At 40.5% G+C, this 18,767-nt stretch overlaps 1 protein-coding gene across 2 annotated transcripts in view; it reads right to left on the bottom strand.

Annotated features, from left to right (window-relative positions):
* Prkch (protein kinase C eta) overlaps positions 1–18,767 on the bottom strand; it is a 209,799-nt gene that overhangs the window by 137,323 nt on the left and 53,709 nt on the right. For both annotated transcript variants that reach the window (XM_021247846.2, XM_004837435.3), the window contains exon 2: positions 7,453–7,516. In XM_021247846.2, coding sequence (XP_021103505.1) covers positions 7,453–7,516 — 64 coding nt within the window. The remainder of the gene's footprint in view (positions 1–7,452; positions 7,517–18,767) is intronic.

Below are 18,767 nucleotides of genomic sequence, written 5' to 3'. Positions count from 1 at the left end.
ACTGTTAATAGTTACAGTGATAGAGCAACAAATGGGACTGTTCCAGAGAACCTATACTTAAAGGCCTCCCTCCCGGGTGCCTTGCAGTATCTCCCATCATACTCCCGCACCTGCAGCATCTCTATAATACTGGTGTAATTTTATGGCTGAGAGAAATCTGACTCTAAAGTGGCTTCCAGGAACAAAGCCAAGACAGCCATATACTCACAGTGCCAGGCCCAAGCTCCTGCCACAGTTGTGGCTGGTACACAGAGAGGAGGCTCCATTCCCCTCTTAGATAATAACACACACACACACACACACACACACACACACACACAGAGGCAGCATCACAGCCTCTGTATTTGACAAGGCTGCTGCAGTACGATACAAAAGCAACATGCAAGCTCAAACTGAGCCCCAGATTAGGCTCCAACTGAAAAGACAATGCTCCCACACAGAAACAGAGAGAACAGAGCTAGAGTTCCTAAAATAAATCCCACACAGAGAAGACACGGCTCCTGAAATTTCAATATTAAAGTTTATTACTCTTCAATAAAACAGTTCTAACATCTTTTGAATGTGCAAACACACCTAAAATGGGTAGACTGCTAAAACACCAATCACTATTACTTCAGTGAAAATTAATCTATAAACTAATTGTTCTTTATCAGCAACTACTAGAGAGAGACCACTAGGCTTCCTCCTGGAGGAAGACCGAAAGAACAGCTGGGCATAGCCACTCATGTCTGTAATCCCAGCACTTAGAGAGGCTGAGGCAAGGGAACCACAAATTCGAGTCCCATCTGGGCAACTCAGTGAGATGCTGTCTCAAACTACAGCTAGCTAGCTAGCTAGCTAGACAGATAGAGACAGACAGACGAGATCAATCTAGCGATGTACATCAGTGGTAGAGTGCCCTAGGTTCAATCTCCAGCACTGTGAAGGGGGAGGAGGGCAGGAAACTGGGAGAGTAAAAGAGATTGATTGATTAGCTTAAAGGGGAGGGGGAATTACCAAAAATAACCTCAGCCTATCATACAGAGTCAGCTTTGAAAGGAATACAATTGCAATAACCCAGGAAGAACTCACTTCCAAACCAATTTGCCATTTCTTTTTTCTTACCACTAAAACTAAGAAATAAATACAATGAAGATATCCAGATATATTTAAGCCCTAAAGAGTTAACATAGCTCTAAAAAAGAAAAAGAAGTCATGTAATGATTCCAAGACAATCAGACCTGCCTAACATGCGTGGCCTTCACCGGTCCCCTGTCATATAATCCAGGAAAGTGATCCAGCACATTCACAATCTCACCTACTACTCATTCTGGCCACTTTTTTCATTGCTGGACTTCTTTCCTACCATGGTTGATCCGTGTTCCATGTGCACTGTGGGAATGTTCTATCAACAATGTCCTGTGACCCACAATAGCAAAAGCAATCCCAGGTAACAAAAGCAAATCAGGTGGCATCACAATCCCTGACTTGAAGTTATACTATAAAGCTATGGTGATTAAAACAGCATGATACTGGCACAGAAACATGCATATGGATCAGTGAAACAGAATAGAAGACGAAAAAACAACCCAGGCAAATACAGTTATTTGATCTTCGACACAGGGGCCAAAAACATACACTGAAGGAAAAATAGCCTCTTTATTAAATGGTGTTGGGAAAACTGGGTATGCACAGACAGAAGACTAGATACATATATCTCACCATGTACTAAACTAAAATAAAAATGGACCAAAGAGCTGTTAAAAATGAGCCCCAGACTCAAATTGAAAGGTGTGAGTGCACGCAGACATAAAGCAGCAGGTGTGCCTAGCCAAGTGGTGGAGAAATGAGGTTTTTAAGCCCTCACTCATGGGAAGCAGCTATCCTTTAAACACACTGGCTGAATTCAAAGGCTTAAAATCTATGTGACTGGCTGATTTAAGTGGACAGCCACGGGAAGCATTTGAAGGGTAGCTGAGGGGAGACAGGGAGAGGTACAGAAAGTTCTCGACTACTGGTAAGCTATCTTGGTCTGTAGCTGTTTCCAAAATTAAACTAAGCAGGCGTTTCCTATAATTTCAGTGTGGTAGGGAGGGGCTGCCAGGGGTGGACTAGAATTTAAGATGGAGGCACTCCTGTTTATATTCTTTTGATAGAAAGGCAGGGTAGCAGTTTCTCACAGATGTTAAAACAGAAACACTTAATCTGCTGGAAGATAAAATAGATATAACCCTTGAAAATATAGGTGTAGGAAAGGATTTTCTGAACAGAACTCCAATGGCACAAGAATCAACAAATGAAATCACATCAAGTCAAAAAGCTTCGCACAGCAAAGGAAACAACCAACAGAGTGAAGAGAGAACTTATAGAATGGGAAAAAAATTTTGCCAGCGATTCCTCAGACAAAGGACTAACATCTATAAAGAACACAAAAAAACAGAATCCCCAAAATAAAAGATGCAATCAAAAAAGGACAACCGAAATGAGCAGACCCTTCTCAGAAGTTCAAATGGCCCATAAATACATAAAAAAAGTTCAGTATTGCTGGCCATTAGAGAAATGTGAATTAAAACTACATTGAGATCTCATCTTACTCCAGAAAGAAAATCTATCATCAAAAAAATCTAACAATAACAAATGCTGGTGAGGATGTGGGGGGAAAGGAACTCTTCTCCATTGTTGGTGGAAATGTAGACTGGTACAACCACTAAGGAAATCAGTGTAGAGATTCCTCAAAAAACTAAAATTAGAAATTCTATTTGACCCAGCTATCCCTCTTTAGGTATCTTCCCCGAAGAGTTAAAATCATTATATAACAGTGGTACACACATACCCATGTTTATAGCAGCACAATTTATAATAGCTAGATCTTGGAAACAGCATATACAGTATACCCATCAACATATGAATGGATAAGGAAAATTTCATATTTATACACAATGGAGTACTCTGCCATAAAGAAAGATAAACGTGAGGCATTCATAGGTAAGTGGCTGCAACCTGAGAACTTAATGTTAAGTGAAATAAGTCAGACACACACACAAGCTTACATATCGCATGGTTTCTCCTATATTATAAAAATCAAATATATATATTCATGTAAAAAGCAAAATAGAAGATAAACAGGAAATATGGAGAAGTTAAAATAATTCTCTAAAGTATCTATTCTACTGTATCAAAAATATATTAATATGTATGCTAATTCATTTCATTTATACTACAGTTTCTCTTAGTTCGCTCAAAAGAAAGTTTTGTGCTACTGCTTCTTCTTTGTAAGACAGAATCTTTTTGTCTTTGACTAAACTACTTTGAAGAAAATAATTATGACAGTGAATTAACTATTATCCCTCACTATTTTGTTATGAAACTTGGATTTTGTTTTCTTTTTCCATTAAAAACCAATGCTCTGCAATGGTACATTACTGTTATTGACTGAGCTAGGAGCAGACTCATTTGTTCACAAATTCTGTATGTCCAATACCCCAAGGAAAACCAGAACACTGAGGACAAGCGGCTCACCCGAGGTTTCTGGTAGCTTCAACATTACACAGAAAAAGGTAACATTTAACTGACTGAGACAACACAGTGAAAAACCCTAACATTAAAACAACATCCCCAAGTGAATGAGAATCACTGGTTGAGAGGAATACAGAAAATCATTTTTCAAAGAAAGTGTAACTAACTGAAAACACCAGACAGCAATCAAAAACAGGCACAAACTACAGGGAACTTGACATTTGAGAGAAAAAAATAAGTTGTATTGGGTGAGATCTGTTGGTGGGCCTTTTCCCAGGTCATTTTGCAAGCTTGACGGGCGAGTAGATAGAACTAGTGCAGGAAGCCATATCTGTATTTGGCTTGAGAGTGAGATGGCAAAATCCAGGACTTCAGACAGCTGGGTATCAAGGCAAGAACTAGACAGGGCGAGGCCACAGAGAAACCTTTCAAATGTGTAAACTCCCCAAATCCAGGCTTGCTTCTAACCTGTGCAGGGAGACTCCAAGAGGTCTGGGAAAACATAAGAACTAAAATGAATTGAGATTTCATCTGTTTCCCACTGTAGGAGAAAGAATTTGAAGATTGAGCCCACGAAGGTAAAAGTTTTTTAAATATATTGGAATTTCCATCAAAACTCCAGACTAGCTATGCCTTACAAATAAGCACCCTGGGACTAAAAGAAAAAGTGAAACAGTTCACCCTTAAAACCCTCCATAATTTAAAGGAGATCAGCCAGTAATTTAACTACTTATTAGAAAATAAAGGAGAAACCCCATATGGTCAAATCAAAAAGAAAAAGCATTTGCCAAAATTAAGCAATCACTCAATTAAAAAGAAAAAAAGCTATCAGATAACTAAGACCAGAAAGAAACTTCCTCAATTGTGACAAAGTGGACCCATGAAATCCAGACAGCTAACATCATGCCTAATGAAGAAAGATTCAATTCTTCCTCTTAAGACTGAAAATGATAGGGCTGGGAATGTAGCTCAGTGGTGCCACACTTGCCTGGCAAACTCAAGGTCCTGAGTTCGATTCCTGGTACTGGGGGGAAAAAAAAAGATTGGGTATGAGACAAAAATATCTGTCCTAGAGGTCTAGGATTCAATGAGGCACGGAAAAGAAACAGAAGTATTAGAAAAGAGAAAGATCTTTTTTCATAGACAACATGATTACACAGAAAATCTTAAGGTGTCTAATAAGAAAACACTTCCAGAACTAGTAAGTGAATTTAGTAAGGTCACAGCACACTAAACCAACATACAAAAAACAATGTCTATATACTAGTAACAATTTCAAAACTGTCAGCCAAGCATGGTAGCACATTCCTATAATCCTAGCACAAAGCAGTATGATTGTGAGTTCTAGCCCAGCTTGAGAACTGAATGATTAGCAAGATTCTGCAAAAAAAAAAAAAAAAAAAAAATTAAAAAGGGCTGCAGATATATAGCTCATTGTGAAGGGCCCTGCCTCAATTGCTAGTACCATGCCAAAAGAACAAAGTCAAAATACCATTCATAGAGCTGGGCGTGGTGGTACACTCCTGTAATCCCAGCACTTGGGAGACAGAGGCAGGAGGATTACTGAAGGCCAGGCTTTCTAGCATGACCCTGTCTCAACTCTCCCCTCCCAAAAAGAAACATTTAGAGCAGCTTCAAAAAGCCTAAAGTACTTTGGAAAAGATTTTTTTAAACATGCAACAACTCTATATTGAAAATTATATGATACTGATAATGTAAGGATATTGCTGCGCAACATTAAAGACCACTACTAATAAATGGAGAGATATACTGTTTAGGGATTTGAAAGAAGCTTATAATTATTAAGATGTCAGTTCTCTTCAAATTGATATATATATTTAACACACTTTCAATTCAAAATCCAGAAGGCTATTATGTAGAAATACATAAACTCATTCTAAAATTGAAATCAAAATTGAAAATAATGAGAAGAGTTAAAATAACCTTAAACAAAGAACACACAAAGACAAAGTTGGAGGACTCACACTACTTAAACTTAACGTACTATAAAGCAACAGGAAGGAAGACAATGTGGTATATGCATAAAGATGGACAAATAAATCAACATGAGAGAACAGATAATCCAGAAATGGAACCACATCAATATGCTCAATTGATTTGAAACAATGGCTCCAAGGTGATTTGTGGGAAAAAAAGAAAGTCTTTTCAACAAAAGGTACTATCACACTTGGATCAGTATATTAAAGTTCTCAAGTCTTCTATTAAATTACACAAAAGTATCAATTTAAGAGGGTACAAAAGACCTAGCTAAAACTATAAGCTTCTAAAAGAAAACTGGTGAATATCTTTGTATGTCTACAACTGACTTCATAGAAAAAACACAAAGAGTATAAACTATAAAAAAGAAACTGGTACATTGAGCCTAATGAAAATTAAAAACCCTTACTCAAAGACAGCATTAGGTAAGCCAGACTGGAAGAAAATACTCATCATATATATTTCTCACAAAGGACTCATATCCAGAAAACGTAAAGAACTCTTATGAACCATTAATAAGACAAATCCAATTTTTAGAAAGAAGGCAAAAGAGTTGAACAAGTACTCATTTAAAAATAAACACAAATGGCCAATGAGCACATGAGAAAGTGCTCAAGATTAGTGAAACGCAAATTTAAATCACAGAACACCATTTCATACCCACTAGAACATCTAATATTAAAAGGAGGGGTTCCATCAAGTGTTGGTGAGGATATAGAATAACTGCAACTCCCATACACTGCTGGTTAGACAGTAAAAATAACTCTTGAGAAAAGCATGCGTGGGTTTCTTATAAAGTTAAATACATACTTACTCTGATATGCACTGACTCTAGGTCTTTACCCAAGAGAAAAGAAAGTGTATATTCACAAAATTTGGAAATGAGAAGGAGACCAAGACATGGAAAGAGAAGGGAGAGAACAGAGAGAAGAGGGAAGTTAAAAAATTAACATGTGTTATGTACAAGTACCAACTCTCCATGATGAATGTAATTATTATGTGCTGCAAACATGTAATAAAACTTTTAAAATTAAAAAATATAATAGTTCTACCCCAAAAGAAGAATGTTCAGGAAAACACTATTCATAATAAACGACCTGGAAAAATCCAAAAGTTCACCAAGAGAAAGTAAACAAATGGATGCTACATTTATATAATGGGATACTACTCCGAAATAAAATACTAACAGTATTCCCAATAGTATGAGTGAATCTCACAGAAATGATGTTGAACAAAAGAGGACATCTTGTATAATTCCATTTACAGGCACTTCTACAACAGACAGAACTAATGTGCAGTGCAAGAAAGCATTGTATTTATTGTCTTGGGCAGCATGGGTGCCTGGGAAAGGACACGAGGGAACTTTTTGAGAGATGGAAATGTTCCCTGTCTTGGACTGGGGAGCTGCTTACTCAGTTGCATCCATTTGTTGAAATCCAAATTACTTCTGATCATTCATTTCACCATATATAAACTTTAGTTCAATTTAAAAAGTACTTTTGTGAGGGGAGAGTTTAGAGCAGGGGATGAGGCACAATACCCCTTAAAGAATAAGGATAAAAGAGAGATTATAAAATAAGAGAACATGATCCCTAATTTTCTTTCATAGATACTCAGAGACAAACTAAAAGGTTGGCACAAAACTAAAAATCTAAAGTAGAGTTTAACAGGCATGAATCAAAAGAGGCAAGAAAATAATAATCAGCTAAGATGATGATGAATAACAACAAAAATTCGTCAAACAAAACACAAGATTATCAGATTTACCAAATATATTTAACCTGGCAGTCTGAACCAAAAGACCTTTGAACAATAACATCCAGCCAGCTCAACTTATGACAGTGATTATTTAAAACATCTTTTTTACACAATGATTTTATAGCTTCCATGATAGAAATTCCTACTAAGTATGAAGTGAGATTATGCATAGATCACAAACCAAACAAAACTCATTCTTACCTTCAGTGAAACTCCCTGTCAGAGTGATTACCACAAACACTTTCCCCTCTGGCTCCAGATCCACCTAGGAAAAGAAAAACAAAATCATGCTATATTTTAATATTAAAGTATTTTTGAAGGTTTTAATTCTTTAGAGAGGCCTAAATGGATGTATCACAGCCATTAATCAAATCTACATCTTTTTTTTATAGTAGAGGCAAACCTCATGAAATTATAAAGGTTGAAAATTCAATCTAAAAGAAACTTTTCAAAGTGGTCTTCCTCTTGAATTTCATTGTCTTCCATTTTTGGCTCTTCATGATACAGAGAAGCATTTATACACTTGTTAATGGTTTCTGAGACATCCATACCTCATGCACATCACTACTAAGAACAGCATCTTATTAAACCCATGGCAAGTCGTATATAAGGTAGAAAATAATGGCAATATATAGTAATGAACAAATGTGGGATGATTGACTGCAAATCTTTAGTTTTATGGAGTAAAAAGTCCAAAGAAACTCCACCTATGTTTTCACTCAAGCCTAGACAATATTAAAGGACTGGAGAAGGAAGTTCAGGACCTTTGCATTACTCTCCACTATTCACGGGAGTACCCAAATCCCTTGAAATCAGCTATCAGCTGAAATATCAAGACATGCACTCTGCAAGCCAGGCACACATCCTGTTCTACAGCGAGTCTGCTGCAAGGCCCTCAGGTTCAAAGTGTGACCAGGTGACGGGCTCCACCTTCCTGGATGCCAACCTCACTATCTACAAACACCTCAACACCTCTCCGTGTGAGGTGCTTGTACACTCAAACACATGCGTTTCCAATTGTCTTAAAATAAGCTTGTCAGATTCAGCCCATGGCTGCATTTCTGCCTCTGACCTTTCACTAAAGAGGAAGGTCACAGAAGCTAGGTAGAGATACGGACGGTCACCTGGGGCAGAAGAGTGCAGGTCACATGGTAAGTAGAACACGCACACCCTACGAAAACTGTGGTACCCATCTTTCTCTGATATAGCTGGCACTGGATGAGGCAAGCCCACCGAGCCTGCCTATTCTCTGTGTCTCAGGGGTGCCATCATTCAGCACTTCTGGCCAGGTTTCCATGATGCGGCCTGGAAGAACCTCAGCAGTACTATTTGCTGTTTCTATTGTGCCCACAGGTGAACAAAGCCCCCTACATGCATTGGCCTTACCCCAAGTCACCACTACATTTTTCTTCTAATACCACATCTGATTATATACTTTCAAAAATAAAAGATGACTGTTTTGCACAGGCTCAGAAAGCTTCACCTATACAGTGTGACATCCTGTTCTTACAACTCTACCTTCTTCTGCATAAATCCATTCTCAGTGAGGTTACCACCCTGTACAACACCTCTGTGCTCACCTCAGAGAGTTGCATCACAGCAAATGCTAGCTTCCAACATTCCCTTAACTATGTGACACCACTTATGAATCTTTTTAGAACAGTTCTGAAAATAGAGCTCTCGGGAGAGATGACTAAACAGGATGTCATTCTCTAATTGTCCTCACTCTCTGCCTTGACTTGTTTCAAGTCAAAACTGAATTATTTTTACAAGCCACTCCCTCATCTTCAGTATGAAGGCCTGGCAGAGAACACACATGCTCTACCTCACAAGGTAAACCGCTGTCAGCCCGCGGACAGACATACTGAGGCCGCCTCTGCCTTCCTGCACCCACGAGCAGCCCGGAAAGAGCCACTGCAGTCTGGCAGCTCAGGAGCAGCTCTGACCCGTGACAGGACGATTCCTCCACCTAAAACCACAAGCACTCACACTTAGAAAAGGTTTTGTCTCCTCGTTTTTTACCTATGCCACCTGCTGGAGTGGACAAGTCAGAGCCAAACATCATCTTCAAGCCTTGTCCATGTGGGACTCGTACCCAAACACAGGACCTCAAAACAGGATTTTACAAAGTGTAGATCAAGGCCCAGTAGAGACATGAAAAGAAATTAGTGTGATCTCACTGATTCTCATGGAGATTTTTAAGTAAAAAAAGAAGATATAAACACACCACAGCTAGTAAGGAAAATCACCATTTCCTGAAACTTTGGCTTGAGGTTTGGTGTATACATATCAGAGTATTGTAGGAGCCAAGTGTATGGCACATGCTTAGAATTCCAGCTCTTTGGAAACTGAGGTAGCAGGATTGGGAGTCTGAGGCCAGCCTGGGCTACAATTTGAGACTGTCTCAAGAAAGAAAGGAAAAAAAACAAGGTATAATGGGTCTTAATGTAGAAATGTATGCCTTATTGTGTCAAGAAGAAAGATGTGGGGATTTCGTGCTCTCTTACAGTTCTGATAGGCTGTTGTCATTTATTCTGGTAGTTGCTTGGATATCCCCAGTGATGGCCAACTGGCTACATCATCCACTGGCCTTGTCCATTCTTGTTCCCCACCAAAAGCTCCTTCTGTATGAGGAGAACTGCAGCAGTGAGCCCAGTACTTCTCACACACTGACCCTGGTGCTGTGCTCCACACCTCTAATGGCTGCTGTCTCTCTAGCCAGGAATACTCATTCCAGTTTTCTGGGAATAGCACTTGACTTTAGTTGAGAACTATCCTCTCTCATACGTAGTCCAAATGGCTCAGCTGAGTTTCTACTTCTCCCTCCACACTGAGGAGCCCTACTCAATCTGAGCACTGAGTTCTGCCTGCCAGGATGACTGGCAGGAACTGGCACAATCCCTGTGTCTGGCTATCAGAGTAATTGCAACTCCCTTCCCCCACTAGCTCCTAGTTCAGGTATGGTCGAAAAATTCAAGTAGATCCAATTACGAGTCCTGGATCTACAAGAGAGACAAGATCTCACTCCTGCTGAACTTCACTCTGGAAGGACATAAACTTGGGAGTGTCTGGCACTGCACTGAAACCACACTGAGCTAGAGAAGGAAGACAACCAAGAGGAGATGGATGTGAGACAGAGAAGACCAGGTCTTGATGTCACTGCAATCTTCAGATCAAGCCACACTGGATTCTTCTGGACTTTTCAGTTATTTTAGCCATAAATTCCCCTTTTTTGTTTAAGTCTGCTTGAGCAGAGTTTTCTATCAGTTGCACCCAAAAGACATCCAAATTGTAAGAAAAAGAGAATAGATTGAATATTTAAGGACAATCACACATCCCCTCTATGTGCTGTCCCCTGCACCCTGACTCGGCCCCCCACCAGCACAAGCAGCTCCGCCTCAGGGCATCCTACTGTCAAGTCTGGGGCCGTCTTCATCACAGCCAGTCTCTGCACATCTGACCTCTGCCCCCTTGAGTTTCCTGCTTCCAGGACCCCTCCTTCTCGCTCTTCCTCTTGCTCTTCTCTAACTTCCTCAGGCCCCTTGCAGCACCTCTCTCACACCATCTCTAAATCTTGCTGCACTCCAGTTCTTTTTTCTTTCTAATGGAAGATTCAAACCCATGATTTCAAAATCCATCTTAGATTTTCATCTCTAGGGTAGGAGTGAGAGAGAGGAACACAGGGGAACCTCCCAGAGAGTGGAGTCTGAAGACAAGGGGCAGCATCAGATGTACTTCCTAAGTCTCAGCACAAGCCTCTCCCCCAAACCTACCAATGTGCTTTCTCTGAAAGTCTCCATCTCAGTGTCCCATGTGCTACTGAATCAACAATATCCCCTCTTCCCTCACCAACCTCAACATTTTACCAGCACCTTCCACCAGAAGCCTGGGCTCCTTGCCATCAAGTCTACTTTTTGAGTCTCTCCTAAATCCATCCCTCCCTTTCCACTCCTACTGCCATGCCCTATCTGACCTCTTGAAACGGTCTTCTACTTTTCTCCAGACTACTGCTTGCCAGTGACATGTTTCAAAAATTAAACTGACTGTGCAACTTCCTAACTTAGGATCCTTCCAGGTTCCCACTCCCTCCCATGATACGATCCAAACTCCTCAATCCATACCCCTAGATGCTATGGCCCTTCCTACCTCAGTACGTCCACCTCAGCCCAGTTCATCCTCAGTTCGTCCTCCATCAGCCTCAGTTCGTCCACCATCCCAAAGACATAAAACCTGCATCCTAGCCTCTTTTTAATTCTTCTACACTCTATTTAACAAATGGTAGAACAATTGAATATCCATATGCACAAGAAGGAAGTTAGATCTCTACCTCATAAGATGTATAAACACTAACTCAAAATGGATCAAAACCTTGTAAGAGCTAAAACTATAAATCTCCTAGAAGAAAATACAGGAGTAAATTTTCCTGACCTTGGACACAGCAGTGGTTCTTTCAGACAACATCAAAAGTACAAGTGACAAAAAAAGTGATAAAATAACTCAAAATTAAAACCTTTGGTGTTACAAACAATAATATTAGCAAAGTAAACAGACAGTCCACAGGATGGAAGAAAACATTTATAAGCCATATCCTCCGATAAAGGATTTGTATTCAAAATATACAAAGAATTCAAACAACTCAATAATATAAAGATAAATTACTCAATTTTTAAAATAGGCAAAGGATTTGAATAAACACTTTTCCAAAGGATATATACAAATGACCAATAAGCTTATGAGAAAATGTTCAAAATCATTTGCCATGTGGGAAATGCAAATCAAAACTACAATGATATAGCATTTCACCCCAGAGGAAGCTGTAATAAAAAAGACAGACAATAACAAGTATTAACAAGGATGTGGAGATACTGGAACTCTTGTCTGTTATTGGTGGAAATATAAAATGGTCAATCAGTTTGGATAACAGTTTGGCAATACCTCAAAATACTAAACAAAGAATCAGTATATGGCCCAGCACTTGCACTCCAAGTATAAGTAAAAGAACTGAAAATACTATATACTCACATGCTATTCATAGCCAAAATACAGAAACAACCTGGAATGTACATCAATGGATTAAAGGATTAAATTGTGATATACTGCTGGGCACAGTGGTCCACACCCATAAACCTGGTACTCCAGAGGCCAAGGCAGGAGAATAGCTATAAGTTCAAGGCTATCCCAGGCTAGTGAGTTCAAGGCCATCCTGGAATGGTGAGACCCTGTCTCAGAAAGTTTTGCAATGTATCAATACAGTGAAATAGTATTCATCAATAAAGTGCTGATATATGCTCAAACTTGACTGAATCCTGAAAAACATTATGCTAAGTGAAAGAAGCCCCCATGGGTATGACTCTATGCATATGAAATGTTCAGGTCAGGCAGATCTGCAGTGATGGAAAGTAGGCGAGAGATGGCTCTGGACCGGAGGGAAAGGGAACTGGATTAACTGTCAAATGGGGCTCCTTTCAAAGGAAATTAAAATGCTCTAAATTTTCTTTACTTTCTGTCATATCATAATTTTTACATTTATTGCTTATTTACACTGTATTTTATTAACATATTTGATAAATAGTAATTGTGCATATTTATAGGGCACAGTGTTGTGTGTTTAAAGACATGCATACAATGTATAATGATCAGATCAAGGTGACTGGCTACATATTCCCTCAAACATATCATTCCTTTGTTCTGGGAACATCCAAACTCTAATCTATTAGCAATTTTGCAATATTCAATTAATTGTTGTCAACCATAGTTATCCCATAGAACATGAGACGTTATTTCTGCCACTCAGTTGCACCCCTGTACTTGTGAAACCCTCTCCCTTCTCTCCAGGCTCTGGAAACTAGTATTCTATTCACTTCTTTGAGACCAACTTAGCTTCCACTTATAAATAGCTTCTCGGCCTTTTGGCTAAGGTCAAGGGTAGCTTCCACTTATAAATAAGAACGTGCATTATTTATCTTTCTGTGCCTTAATTCATTCACACAATGTCCTCCAGTTCCATCCATGTTGCACCCAATGACAGAATTTCATTCCTTTTTTGTGGCCGAGTAATATTCAATATTCCACCAAATACTGTATTTTCTTTATTCATTTATCCACAGATGAACACTGACGTTGAGCCTGCGTCTTGGCTACTACGAATAGCACTACAACACACAGGTAGATGTCTCATCAACACACTGATTACATTTCCTTTGGATATAAACCAGGAGCAGAATTGCTGCATCTTATGGTAGTTCTATTTCTAGATTTTTGAGGAACCTCCACAGTTTTTCAGAACGGTTGTACTGTACTAATTTACATTCCCATCAGCAGTGTATGTGTTCCCCTTTCTCTACAATCTTACAAGCAGTTGCTATTTTGTTTTTTTTAAAATAATAGCCATTCAAAATGGGGTGAGATGCTGGGGTTTTGATGTGTATTTCCTAAATGATTAGTGATGTTGAGCATTTTTCTCATGTCTTGTTGGTAATTTGTATATCTTCTTTGGAGAAATGTCTATTCAGGTCATTGGCCCATTTTTAAAGCCAGATTCTCTGGTTTCTTTTATGCTGTTGTTTGTATTCCTTATTCTAGAAATTAATCTCCTGTCAATTAGTTTTGAAATATGTTCTCCCATTCTGTGTGTTGTTCCTTGCTCTTTTGTTTCATATGCTGTGCAGAAGCTTTTTAATTTGATATAATTTCATGTCTGAATTTTTGCTTTTGTTGCCTGTGTTTTGGGGGTCATATCCAAAAAACTTTGCCCAGACCAATGTCCTAAAGTGTTTCCCATGTATTTCTTCTAGTAGTTTCAAAGTTTCAGGTCTTCCATTTAAGTCTTTGATCTATTTGAGGTTGATTTTTATATATGGAGAGAGAGGTCTATTTTTTTTTTTTCTGCATATGGATACCTACTTTTCCTAATAGCATTTACTGAAGGGACTTTCCTTTCTCCAATGTATATACTTGCTGACTTTACTGAAAACCAACTGGTTATAAATATACAGATTCTAAATTTTTGTTTTTTGAATTTCAGTTGTACATCAGTAATACCTCAATTTTAAAAAAGGAGGAGCAGTCTTTATGAACTACATGATGGAAGTGACTTGTCTTCATCCTTCCCCTAACCAAATTACCCCCAAAGTAGTCTTTTGACTCTTGTTCTTTTACCTATTAGAAGTCCTGTCCATTCACATGGCTTCAGCCTCTGAGTCCTTTAAATTCTGTATTTTAAGCCCCTGAAGATTGACCTTGTGCCTGGTTTGCAGTAGCCCCTGGGGAAAGTGATTCGTGGCTGAGTGACTCCCGAAGAGGTGTGTGTCTGCAGTAGTCTGTTCCTTGGGTCCTAATCCCAAGTAACCTCCACCTTGAGGAAGAATCAATGTTGTACCCACACAAATCAACATTGCCTCAAATACTACACCTTCCTTTATGAGCTTATTCTCTACATGTGTCCGAGTAACAGCAAGGCCAGAGGAGACCTGGGTTCTGGTCTCTTTCCTCTCTGGTCTCTGACTCTGGGCCAGCCATTCAACCTCTCTGTGCCACAGGTTCTACCAACAATCTATTGATTTTTGAATTTCCTAGAAAAAGAGGCCTATCTGCTGCTTTTAAAAGTTCCCTGGATTACTGACACAGGCAGAGGAGGACCACTACCTGGGAACCATGAGCTCCACGCACTCTGTGCATTGGATTCCAACTTTAAATGGCTCTAATTCCACATTTTCTTCCAAAAGCCTCCAGCTGTCATCACCAGATCATGTTTCCCAGGCTAACGATCCTGCAGCCACTCAACCCTGGGGGTCAGTGTCTTTCTATTCCCTGCATCCCTAGAAGACTCTGTCCCTGAAGGACTCCCTCACTCATCCCTTGTCCTCCAGTCATGTAACACCTCCCCCAAACTAAACAACCAAGAGTCACACCTCGCCACGAAGCACCCTTTTAAAAATGTCACTCTTAGCTTCCCCTTGTCAAAGCCTCTGGCAGCTTCTTGGGGCCTTCAGAATAAAATCCTGCCCCATGAGCCTTTCAGAGTCCCTTAGGGCTCCCGTTTGGCTGTCTCCCACTAATCTACCCAAACCCCTTCCTCCAAATTCCATTCTGTGAACCTGCTCTTCTAGTCAGGCCAGTCTCCTCCTTCTTTTCCAAGCCCACACCTGTGCTCCTCCAATGCCTCTGTTTAGAAAGCCCTGTCTCTGTATTTCCCTAATCCTTCCACTCATTCACATCTGTACTACATGACTCCAGTGGTCAGGACTTCCCAGAGTAGCTCCCTAGAGGTGGGCTGGGCCATCAAGCACACCGGACCCAGGACTCAGCCTGGGAGCAGACGAAGGGACTGGAGCTTCAAGAGATCTGGGGCATCCACAGTGATGCCTGAAGTCTCAAAATTCCTGTCTCAGCTATTCTCTAAACACTTATCTATACCCTTGAACAGTTAGCTATGCTTTCATACATTTCTATCTCATTTTGCAATAAGTCTACAAACTCCATTCCAGCATGGTCTGACATTGTGTTCCCCAAAGCACCCAGCAGGATTCCTTCAATGAACTAACCACTTCACAAATATATTTTAATTTAACCTAATGAGCTGAACAGTAAGGTGATTTTAACATGAAATATTATGTGATAGCACTTTGTAAAAAACAAACAAAAGCAGTACAAGATGGCTCCCAGAAATGCCAGGGGTATGTGGCCTACAAGGGCCCACTGCTCAGGAATTGCAATTGGTTTGCTTGATCTACCGCCAGTCTCCAGGACCCCTGCACTCTTGGTCAATGTTTGCTTAACCTTTGCAAAAGTTGAGCAAATCACATCGCTGGCTCATTTTCTGATCCAGGAAACAAAGGTGTTTTCTACAAAAAACCTTCTAGCTCTAATGCTCCATGATTCTAAACAGGCTCGGATATAAGCCGACGTACAGGGCCCAAGAGAAACACTCATTTAATTAACTGGTAATCATTTACAACCATTTCCCTTCACAAAAAGCATTACAATTGATCACAGACAGGAAACTTCTGGCTACTCGATATTCATCTCAGCCTGGAGTAAGGAGAGGGAGCCAGGACTAAAAGGAAAAAAAAATCCTGTATTTGGGCAAAGGAAGACTCTATGGGCCTTGAACAGAACTCTGTAATAAAAAAAAAAAAGCCGACAACATTGAAATTCTAGACTAGGTAGCCCTTTTCTATTGCTTTTCTAAATCTTGCACTAGGGAACCTAAAAATATAATAAAGCATTTCATGATTCTCTTTCAGCTGAAACCACCAGGCCTAAAATGAGAGTTCAAACACTAACAAGAAAATGATTCTATACCTATAATCCACAGGAGATGTTGGTCATGCTCTTCAGTAATAAAAATAACAGATTCATCTCAAGCTCCAGAAATGTGTGGTTCCCCCGCTATGTGCTTGCCCCGCATTATCTCTTGCCTTTCTACCTGCAGGGTGAGTGGCATCATCCCCATTGTACAGATGGAAAAATGGAGCCTCACTGAGGTTTTACAATTGGCCGAAATCACACAAGTAGTGACGGCCAGGGCAAGACTGTGAGGCTGGAAAGATCCTGCAGGTGCTGTGACTGCATCTGCCTGCAGGTCTGCCTGCTTCCTTCTGGCATCTGGCACCTGGCAGGCACCTCAGGTCCCATTAGAGAGCCCGTCAGCCCTGAAAGTGCTCAGATGCACCACGTGTCCCTCCAATGGGAAGGGTGAGGGAGGAAGAGGCAAACATCATGGCCCTGCTCACTTTCTGCTCTTATTTCTGTAACAATCAGACTCAGTGTTAGGTGTGAAAAGCACACTAAGAAATAACAGATTAAAAACCACCAGAAAATGATGATGGCAGAAACTGAACCGAAAAGTGAGGGCTGATTTAATCTGCCTGGTTTAAAATGAAAGAATGTTTCATTCATTAGTACTAAGTCCTCCATCTGTCCCTGTCTTGCTGATTCTGGTTGCTGTGTGAGCTGAGGGAATGGGCAGGGGAAGAGCCCCATGCAGTTTCACAATGCTAGCACCGCCTACCTGCCACTTGGATAGGTTACCTGGCTTCTGTCATTCCGAGGCAGAAAGTTTCTGAGCTCCACAGAGCATGTAAAGACATCTGAAGGCTACTAGCAAATCTGTTTCTAAAATATATACTAAAAACTCACACCAACTACTCCCCACTCCCGGTTAAACATACTCACGAAGTCACTATAAATTTAAATTTAGAATTATTCCAACTCAGAGCCCATTCTCCCCCATGTTCTAGCATTAAAATCTCTCTTCTGACAAAAGTAAAATTCTTTTACAATAATTAATTTTTCAGAGTTCCTCTGCCTATAATCAAAAGTCAGGAAGAATCAAGACTGGAGGATGCCTCTGAGGTCTAAAATATTTTTTCTCTGCCACAGACAGGGTGAAAGGTACAAATGACCTCTGGTATGTGGTGCTGGTGGTGTAGGAGGTAGGGCGTGTGTGTGTGTGTGTGTGTGTGTGTGTGTGTGTGTGTGTGTGTGTGTGTGTAGCTTTGACTCCAGTATCTGAGAGACTGAAAACATAAATTAAATGATGACCACTTTCAGTTCTTCAAAACATGCTACTATAATGCCTCCCTGTAATCTCACAGGTTATTGAATTCTGCAGCAGAACGTCGACTACACCTCCCCTGTGAAGAGGATGGAGGCTTGGAAGGAAGCGCTGGCCCATCAGGAGGTCTGTAGCTTCTAAAGGGCTGCTCTGATGGACCAAAACAAGTGGGCCAAGTTCTTCCGAAGAAGTTAAACATCAGCCCTGGACACATGCAAGGACTCATGGAACAGTGCCAGTGTGGGGCGGAGCTGCCCTCCAGAACTAAGAAAGCACTTTCTTTTGCAGAGTGGTACCCACCGCAAAGAGCTCAAGGCAGCGCAGGTGCTGAAGTGAAGTGGGAACTCCACTAACTGTCTGCATCCTCCATGCCATGCAAGCCCCCTGCAAAGAACACTTTCTGCGTGAATTCATCCCTTCTCTTTTCTGCTGAGGGGACCCTTCCAGAAATGAAGCTTACTCTGTCCTTTCCAGGAGCAGGCACTAAATGGAAGGGCAGGCGTCTGTGCACCGCTGGCTGGAGGAGAGAAAGGTGCTCGTGCTCATTTCCTGCTCGGTGGCCTCATGGACACTTCCTTTTTTACCACTTCTGTGGGCTGCCTGGGGAGCACTGTCAGCCCAAGCTGAGCCTCCTTCTCCTCCACAAGAAAGGAGGAATGGCAGGGAGTGGGAAGTCTAGTCTTGCCACTGATGAAACGTGACATCTGTACAGTAGAGGTATGTCGAATATTTGCAGTGAAATGCCTTCCTGCCCTACCCCCATCCTAACATGCTTTAGGATAACCCTCATGTCCTTTTCCTACCATATTTTAAACTGAAGATAGCAGGTTAAAAAGGTAGAATGCAAATAACCCCCAAACAGTTCAACACTGTCGATTCTTTCATTCATTTCTAATGGAAGAAGAAAGTAAAAGCTCGAGCAAAAACCAAAGTAAGAAGTCAAACTGCACATTTAGTA

This window comes from Heterocephalus glaber, unplaced genomic scaffold (genome assembly GCF_053883595.1).
Source record: "Heterocephalus glaber isolate CG9 unplaced genomic scaffold, H.glaber_assembly_v1.0 deba00001608, whole genome shotgun sequence".
Classification (NCBI taxonomy): domain Eukaryota; kingdom Metazoa; phylum Chordata; class Mammalia; order Rodentia; family Bathyergidae; genus Heterocephalus; species Heterocephalus glaber.
The sequence above is the reverse complement of the archived record's forward strand: the minus strand, read 5'-3'. Positions and strand labels throughout refer to the sequence as shown.